Here is a 9,441-nt window from a genome sequence, read left to right as displayed (position 1 = left end):
ATGGTTCAGTCGTCTTCCTCCTTCATCCATACATTATTTTGCTAATTTCAGAAGCTGCCTTCCTCCATCAATTTGCTAGCAACAAAAGATATCAGAAAATGCCCCTGAACCTGTTCACTATGAAGCAAAAGCCTCGAGAGACTCCAGAGAGTATATTCAAGATTTGACCAGGTCGTTTAGGGCATCCCTTCCACACCCACAGAGGTATTAACCAGTGCTTTCTCTCAAGTGTTGATGGATGGAGAATTCTTCTGATCTCTGGTGAAAAAATTTTCTACCAATTATACTAAGTTATTCAGACATCTAGAAGAGACTCAACTCGCCAGATAAGGAGACAGCTCGACCAACTAGAAATCGGATAAAAAAGTTTCTCCACCTAAGCATCACAAAGGGATGTTGCATGGATTCTATGTACCTTCCTAGCGAGAAAAACACACTGTACATGTTGTTTCCTCCTTTCCTATTTTAGAAGAAGCACTTACCCCGAGGCCTCCGAAAGAGCAGATTCATTTTTCACATACCACCAATCTTCCAGCCATAACACTAATGAATGTAGATGGTTGGCACAAGAGGTTGAGAGAGTGATAAAGGAAAGGCAGCAGGGAAAAAGAGCCTTGTCTCCCGCATCGAGACATGCTACCTATAAATATCATAAGTAGGAAGTACAGAAAAATTACTCAGAAAGAAATTAGGCTAGTCCCACCCGAGGTCGGGATATCAGATCCTCAAGAAGACATTCTCCCGAATCACCTCAGAGTCATCGAAATCGAAGAAAAGAACAAGCGCATGCAAATCAAACTCAACAGGATAACCCTCCTCATCGAGGCATCATCAACATGATCTCAGGAGGATCTACAAATAGAGATTCAAATCGTGCCAGGAAGGCTTATGGAAGAAGGTTGGGAAGTTATGGTATCAGCACCAGGAGAGGCAAAACTAAAGGACCCATCGTCAGCTTCGAACCATAAGATCTTGAAGGGGTCTCCACTCCTCATGATGATGCCTTGGTCATTCATGTCATAATAGCAAACTACGATGTAGCTCGGGTCTTTATGGATATAGGAAGTTCTGTCAACATATTATTCAAAGAAGCCTTCAGTCAGATGTAGATAGAGAAATCCAAACTAAAATCCATGACTACTGCCCTATTCAGATTCACTGGGCATGAAATACAGCCACTGAGACAGATTAGCCTACCCCTCTCTTAGGGAAAGAACCTTTAATTCAAACTCGAATTGTTATTTTTACAGTAGTAGATGCTCTATCCTCGTACAATGTTATTCTGGGAAGACCTGCACTTAGTGCTTTCCAAGCAGTAGCCTCTACTTTTCATCAGAAGATAAAATTTCCAATAAATGATCAAATTGGCTTGGTTAGAGGAATCAAGCTGTTTCTCGGAAATGTTATACATCTATGGTTCGCACTGATGTTAAGAAGTTAAGAAGAACTCTATGAGAAGAAGTACATTCTCTACAAGAGAGCTCTATGACTCAACTATCACAAACACTAGAGAAGAAAAAAGTGCAGATTGTACCCGAGCTGCTCGATAGAGTATCTCAGATAGTTGTCGATCTAACACTTGAGCTAAAAGCTGAGCTAGTAGCCTGTCTCACCCAAAATAATGATGTATTTGCTTGGGTGCCTCAAGAAGTCACAAGAATAGCCCCCAACATCATGGAACATTGGCTTAATGCCCTCCCTGATGCCCGACCTATCATGCAAAAGAAAAGATATTTCGAACCTGAACAAGACAAAGTGACACAAGAGGAAGTTGTTAAGATATTTCGGGTCTGATGCCCGACCTAGCATGCTCCTTGTAGCATGTGTCGATCTCCTGCTCTGGTCTCGGCATGCTCCCTGTAGCATGTGTCGACCTCCTGCTCAGGTCTCGGCATGCTCCCTATAGCATGTGCCGACCTCCTGCTCCGGTCTCGGCAAGCTCCCTACAGCATGTGCTAACCTCTTGCTCCGATCTCGGTAAGCTCCCTGCAGCATGTGTCGACCTCCTATTTTGGTCTCGGCACACTTCAGGGGTCGACCTCTGGTGTGTGATTCTTATATGGAAACAAGGTCGTCCCGCTGAATCCGAGGAGCCCGAAGCTATTTCTCTTGAAGAAGTAGGAACGTATTCTCAATATATATATTGACGGAATCTTTTCTAGAGAAGGGCAGGTATATCAGAATGTTTCTCAAATGGATATTAATTTTTCGAAGATCAATTACTATAAAAAGGTAACTTATGCCCATGGGTACAGATACGCACACATCAACTCTACTTTCCCTAAGTCATTAAATTTCTTTCTCACGCCGAATCCTAATTTGGACGTAGAGTGGTTTGTTGAGACCCAGCGTCATTCTAATTTTCTTTTTTATGCTATGTAGGTCACTTTTTCTCTCTTTCCATTTTATTTCAGCAGCGTGCACATGTCGACAATTTTTGAATCAGTATTGAACTGTATTAGTCGGAATAAAAAGTTTTTATGATTTACATGCGTGAAATAATTTTTTATGAGAAGTAATTTCTTAAGGAGCTCCCGTGTGTTCTAAAATAATGACGCTGATACATGAGTATTGTTTTGTTTTCTGTTAAGAAGTTGCTCTCTATAAAAATTACCTCGCAATAATTGTGGTGCCACTGTTAGAAGTTTGGCAGTGTTTTAATGTGTAGAAAAGGAAACAATAGATAGATCTTCCTCTTTTTATTGGTCTGAAAAGCTTTCATTTTTGTGTGGACATGAAGAAGAGTCAGAGAACAAGGAACGCAATCAATAAACTGCTATAGGAACGGGGAGGAACTGCAAATTATGTAGGGGGAGGCCATTTCAAAGGAACACTTCGCGATTCAACTCTTTCTGCATTGCATCACCCGGCAAGAAGCAGAGCCACCCTGTCCTGTACGTTTGAATTGCAGTGTGTTTTTGCATGAGCGAGCAGAAGATGTGGTAGCATTTGATCATCGCGCATTGGTGTGTTCAGTCTGTGCTTTCAATCCTTTAAAAATCTTTGTTTTTTCTTTCCATTTGAGAAAGAGGGAGAGAGAGGTTGTGCGAAGATGGCGATGGCGCCGCTTGTGAAGGTTGTTCTAGGCTCGATTGCGTTTGGGATTTTCTGGATTTTGGCTGTGTTTCCGGCGGTGCCCTTTCTGCCCATCGGCCGGACTGCCGGCTCCCTGCTTGGCGCCATGCTCATGGTGGCTTTCCGCGTCATACCGCCGGAGGAAGCCTACGATGCCATCGACCTCCCCATCCTCGGCCTCCTCTTCGGTACCATGGTCGTCAGCATCTTCCTGGAGAAGGCCGACATGTTCAAGCACCTCGGCAAGCTGCTCTCCTGGAAGAGCCACGGCAGCAAGGACCTGCTCCTCCGCATCTGCCTCGTCTCCGCCGTATCCAGCTCCCTCTTCACCAACGACACCAGCTGCGTCGTGCTCACCGAGTTCATCCTCAAGCTCGCCCGCCAGAACAACCTCCCTCCCCAGCCCTTCCTCCTCGCCCTCGCCTCCAGCTCCAACATTGGATCCGCGGCGACCCCGATAGGCAACCCCCAGAACCTCGTCATCGCCGTGCAGAGCGGCATCCCCTTCGGCAAGTTCCTGGCTGGGCTCTTCCCTGCCGTCCTCGTCGGAGCCCTCCTCAACGCCGCCATCCTCCTCTGCTACTTCTGGAAACTCCTCTCGGTGGAGAAGGACGAGGAAGTGGTCTCCACCGTCAGCGAAGTCGTGGCGGAGGACGACATCACCCTGCACCGCTTCTCCCCAGCCACCATGTCGCACCTCCCCTCCGAATTTGGATCTTCCCACGACGCCCTAGGGCGCATCCAATCCTTGTCGGGGGAATTTGGCTACGTCAGCAGTGTTCGTAGCAGGGCCAATAGCGTCGACATCGATGTGCAGAATCCATCAAGCTCGGGAATCGAGTGGTTGCGGGCCTCGAACGCGTCGAAGGAGACGGCGGAGGTCGCCGGGACCTCGCAGAAAGAGGACGGCGTGTCGTCGAGGAGGGTTTCCAGGACTTACAGCAACCAAAGCCACGTCTCCAGAGGAGAGCCTTCTGTGTTGTATTTGGACTCCAAGGAAAACCCCATGGAGAGATGGAAGATCATGCTGTGGAAGGCATGCGTTTATCTTGTAACTATGGGGATGCTCGTCGCTCTTCTGATGGGGCTAGACATGTCATGGAGTGCCATCACTGCTGCTCTTGCTCTGGTGGTGCTAGATTTCAAGGATGCATGCCCTTGCTTGGACAAGGTAAGATGCACAACACCCTTTCAAAGTTCTACTACTTCAAATTCGAAGCTTGCTCTGATTTATAATCTAAAACAGGTTTCATACTCCTTGTTGATATTCTTCTGTGGGATGTTCATCACCATGGATGGATTTAACAAAACTGGTATACCCAGTGCTCTGTGGGAATTTGTCGAACCTTATTCTCGCATCGATAGAGCCAGTGGAATTGCACTTCTTGCCCTCGTGATTCTTGTGCTTTCAAACGTTGCTTCCAATGTCCCTACAGGTATTTCATTCTTATTTACTTCAAGATCAATCATTTTCAGACTATCTGTTCACTGTTTGGATCCTGCAGTTTCTCACATGCTTTAGAAATTAGATTGTATCAGCATGAAAGTTGCATTACTGAAATCTGTTCATCCTGCTTCGAACTACTGTGGATTGCAAACAATTTAAAGAAAAGTGGGCCTTTATGTCTAACTAATTCAAACAAGCTTCGCCATGATTGGTCATTCCACAAGAGAACTGTGTTGACACATCTCTTTACTTTTTTTTACTCTATGTACATTTGATCATAGGTTGATGCAATTCACACTAAATGATTCATGAAGCACTAAGAATTTGACCTACCCGTGTTGCTCATTGGAGTGGCCCTCGTCTCCCATAAGTAAATTTCCAGAATTCTGATGCCCACCGAACAGATTAAACTATCAGTGAATTCATTCAGTCCCAGTCCTATTATTAGTCTTACTCTTATGTTTTTATAGTTACCACCAAACCAGTTTTCTTCTTATTTACCCAGTTAGATAGCTGTAGTGTAGATTTACAAATAACTTCCAAGGGTTGTATAATCTGCTTGTCGTAAATATAGGTCAAGCAATTCAAAGTAGACCTAATGAAGGGGCATCAGTTGCCAGAGAAACATATTGTTCAGCTCATGGACAAAAACTAATACAGGTCCAGCACAAACAATACATATCTCAAGCACTCTGTTGCTCGTTCTACTTGAATGAGGAGCTTTGAGATGAAACCCACTTCAAAACTTCAAGTAAATAACCTATAGATCCTCTGAACCATTGAACTTATCCTAATATCCTTTTCCTGTCATTCAAAGGTAAGCTGTAAGTCTGTTCTCCTTTTCCTTTCTCCTCCTGGATTCCACTCTCCTCATTAGCATGTCACTGGTATCATCTCATTTTGGCTAGAGACTGAGCTCAAGACTAGACTTTAAACCTCAGTCATAATATCATAGTTTATAAAATTACTAGTTGAAGTTTCGCTTCTAATTGATAGCAGTGTCTGTATCCAAATATGCAGTGGTATAGGATATCCCAGAACAATATAATGTGATAGTCTAACAAAGATTGCACTGGACGCACTACAATCTCTAGGCACTGATGTATTGATTTAACGCCAAATCGCCAGAGTTAAGGCAGAAATTCTATTAATTCCTTGCAGTCTTAAATGGATTCTGTCCATCCTCTGCAAAAGCAACATTAATTGTGAACCAACAACCTCTGGGAGGAAGGGACCATCCATTGCCCCCACAACCTCAATGGATCTGTGTCATAATTATTGATTCTGCTCTTTTGCTTTTAACATGTAATCTTTTTAGCATCTCCATTCTTTGTTTGCATCCTGTGATTTACTTAGTTCTGATCCGTAAAACAGTTTAATCTATACCATTCTTCCCAAATCAGCCCTTGCATCCAATACCATACCCCAATTCTTAACATAGTAGACAGTATGTAACCATTCTTAAGATAAAAGAATTATCTATCATCCATCAATTTCCCATTTTGAAAAAAAAAAAAGAAAAGAAAAGAAAACTTCAATGACAGAACTAAATATCCATTCTTGTTTACAATCATGCAGTTCTCCTGCTGGGTGGAAGAATTGCTGCTTCTGCTTCGCTCATTTCTCCTGCAGAAGAGATGCGCGCATGGCTCATGCTTGCATGGGTCAGTACAGTGGCCGGAAACCTCTCCCTGCTTGGATCTGCAGCCAATCTCATAGTCTGCGAGCAGGCTCGCCGAGTTCAGTACTTTGCTTACAATCTCTCCTTCTTCAGTCATCTGCGATTTGGTGTTCCTTCGACGATCGTCGTCACAGGGATTGGGTTACTGCTGGTGAAGAGCTACTAAGCGTGTAGACTCGTACGTAGATCATGTAGAAAGTAATTAGATTCTTCTCTGTCGATGTCGTAATCCAGGAAATTAGATATCTCGTGTCCTAGCAAGCTGCAATGATGAATAACTACTTCAGATCGCCTATCGTAATTGTTTCCCCCTGTAGAACCGATTAATTTTTTGGAACATTGAATTCAATAAAGGAGATGAACGATGGGATATTTTGCTGTACATTGAATTCAATAAACGAGATGAACAATGGAATATTAATTTTCTGTTTAAGTTCGGTTCCAACGATGGTGTTTGATACGATTGATTCTATTTGTTCTTGTTCTATGATGTGAGAAGCCGATGCCCTTCATGAAAGCAATGCTGTTATCTTCTGGGGAAGTAGGTGTGATTTTGGAATTTTAAATATTTGAAGTGAAACCTTGATTCAGAATTTAAATTCATATGATAAAATTATTAAAAAAACATTTATCGTTATACCAGAAAATTATTCCCAGTCAACCTCGTAGAAACACACTTTATAATCAAAACTAAAAATAATAATTCTAATTCATTCATCAGAATAAAAGAGATGCATAATTAATTAAGTATCCTTATATATTTATTATAAGGAGGAAAAAAAGCATTCATTTATTCATTATTCGCTACACTGTCAATTAACACAAGATCTGCATGCATTATGATTATACCGATACGTGCCGTTTTATAATAAGAGAGATATTAATTCGTAATCTAATTGTGGCCATTTCCTCCACCGCTGCCGAACCCAGACCCGGAGCCAGAGCCAGAGCCGGAGCCGGAGCCCACTCCGCCGCCGCCTCCACCACCTCCTCCACGGCCGTACCCTCCACCATGAGCACCGCCGGCCCCGGAGCCATATCCGGATCCATACCCCTCCCCGGACCCGTATCCCGACCCATCACCACCTCCCTCTCCTCCTCCGCCTCCGCCGCCGCCGCCCCCGCCCCTGCCATATCCTCCAGCCCCATTACCAGCCCCAACGCCCTCACCGTATCCCGACCCATGCCCTCGCCCGTGGCCAGAGCCGGAGCCTACACCTCCCCCTTCTCCCCCACCGCCACCGCCCCCGCCGCCCCTCCCAGACCCTCCGGCGCTTCCTCCGCCAGCGCCCTCACCGTATCCCGATCCATAGCCGTGGCCGGACCCATAGCCAGATCCATCCCCACCTCCTTCTCCACCACCACCGCCGCCTCCGCCGCCGCCTCCTCTACCGTACCCTCCGGTACTCCCACCACCGACACCCTCACCATATCCAGAGCCGTAGCCAGAGCCATATCCAGACCCGCGGCCAGAGCCTCCGCCGCCGCCCCCGCCGCCTCCACCTCCACCTCCACCTCCACCGCCTCGTACTGCCCTAGCTGCCAAGGCGAGCTCGAAGCTCACAAGGGCAACGAGAGCAAGCGCCCAAAGCTTAACGCGAGTTCTATTAGCCATTAATTATTTCACTTTGCCTAGCTAGTGTATCAGCCTTAACTATAGTGGTGCCTGCGTCCCACAAGTTAGTGTGGTGAAGAAGCGCAGAGACTCATGAGTGGTATTTATAGCTAGGACATGGATCATCTTCATGAACGTAGATTAGATTAAAGTGGCGTGAAACTTGGACTTCATTGCCACCGCAAAGTGGACGTCGATCGACAAATGCTCGCCTGCTAGCTGTCTTCCTAATCTTTTGAAATACCTTAATTACATTTATAATCCAAATTCAAACAAAGATTATAATAATTATGGTTTTATCTGATACGGTAGGTGGCAATATAATCAATGGAAATCCTTGGTGTTTGGCATGCAGCACTGCCAGTTTAGTGCCCGCACCGCACTGGGAGAGGGAGAGGCGCATATTCGGACATCTGGAGCGATGCATGGACGTACCTACTACGTACCACTTCCTAAATGTCAATTTATGCGACGCATAGAATACGCCGCTGCGACCAGATCGACTTTTAGGGTCAAAGTCGCGAAGCTTCCGATAGGGTTTAGGTAAATGATGCACACCTCACTTCACTGCCACTACAAGGCCCACTCACTCCTTGTATGTATTATCATATTTAGTATTAGATTAGCAAATTGATTAGTTTTTTTTAAAAAATTATATGTGATTAGTGAATTGAGGTACAGCTTAAAATTGAAAAATATGCTAAAACTTAAAATTATAATTTACAATTTTCAAACTTAATCACAGATGAATCCTCTATATATATTCACAAAATCTTAGGAAACTTGCCTTATTGGCATAATTAAAGTGTTACTATAGTAATTACTCGTAGTAATGCGTATTCAACATGTAAGACTCATAACTTTTGTCTCGGGTGTTAGAATGAAATGTTGTCAGTTGCTAATCATAACTCTTTTAGATACCTCTATTCGGTACCGGATGGAACTTATACTAATTCACTTTTAAACCTATCAGACATCGTTTAATGTCTTTTCTGAGACTACAAATATATTTTTACTATTTATAATAATTTTTATTTTTAAAGTTTCAGGATATTTTTTATTTTTATAAGTTAGAATTTTATTTTGGGTCTATTTAAATGCATGTTTAAGGGGTTTAAGATAGTTTTGGATTAATATTATTTATAACAACACCGTTTTCTTCCCCGAACACAAGTTTGATTGATTATTTTCTGGTGTTCTTTGGTAGAATCAATAGATTGTAGAATATTGCTTTCGATATTCATATCCAAATTAATGGATTCAATAGATTCTAATACGTCACACCGTGTGACACAATTATATAGGTACTATAGTTCTAGGTAACAAACAACTCTATAGTTGCTTATAAGTAACAAACAACTCTTGAAAATTATAAATAATTAAAAATAATGTGTAATAAATCAACCATGTAATAATGCACTGCCTCCACAGATGTGATGTAGTGGTAAAGTATTTATAGGATTAACTATAAAGATCAGAGTTCAAATTTTAATAAAAATAAATATTTTAAATTGTATTTTAGATGTACTCGATAAATGAATGACTTTGTATCTATTATATAAAAAATAATACACTATCTTTCTTCATTATAAGTGAAATATAATAAGTAATTTTAACTCCATA

At 43.0% G+C, this 9,441-nt stretch overlaps 2 protein-coding genes across 2 annotated transcripts; one reads left to right on the top strand and one right to left on the bottom strand.

Annotated features, from left to right (window-relative positions):
- Positions 1 to 2,801: 2,801 nt before the first annotated feature.
- On the top strand, positions 2,802 to 6,585 carry LOC141812646 (silicon efflux transporter LSI2-like). The gene is made up of 3 exons (XM_074700660.1): positions 2,802 to 4,246; positions 4,322 to 4,511; positions 6,101 to 6,585. Exons 1-3 carry the CDS (start codon positions 3,053 to 3,055, stop codon positions 6,367 to 6,369), a joined length of 1,653 nt encoding a protein of 550 aa, XP_074556761.1. The 5' UTR covers positions 2,802 to 3,052; the 3' UTR covers positions 6,370 to 6,585.
- A 357-nt stretch (positions 6,586 to 6,942) lies between these two features.
- On the bottom strand, positions 6,943 to 7,872 carry LOC141812401 (uncharacterized). The gene has a single exon (XM_074700412.1). The coding sequence runs from the start codon at positions 7,816 to 7,818 to the stop codon at positions 7,096 to 7,098; it is 723 nt and encodes a 240-aa protein (XP_074556513.1). The 5' UTR covers positions 7,819 to 7,872; the 3' UTR covers positions 6,943 to 7,095.
- Between the last annotated feature and the right edge of the window lie 1,569 nt (positions 7,873 to 9,441).

Source organism: Curcuma longa, chromosome 19, assembly GCF_044706935.1.
Source record: "Curcuma longa cultivar G26 ecotype Majalengka, Jawa Barat chromosome 19, ITB_CL_G26_1.1, whole genome shotgun sequence".
Classification (NCBI taxonomy): Eukaryota; Viridiplantae; Streptophyta; class Magnoliopsida; order Zingiberales; family Zingiberaceae; genus Curcuma; species Curcuma longa.
The sequence above is the reverse complement of the archived record's forward strand: the minus strand, read 5'-3'. Positions and strand labels throughout refer to the sequence as shown.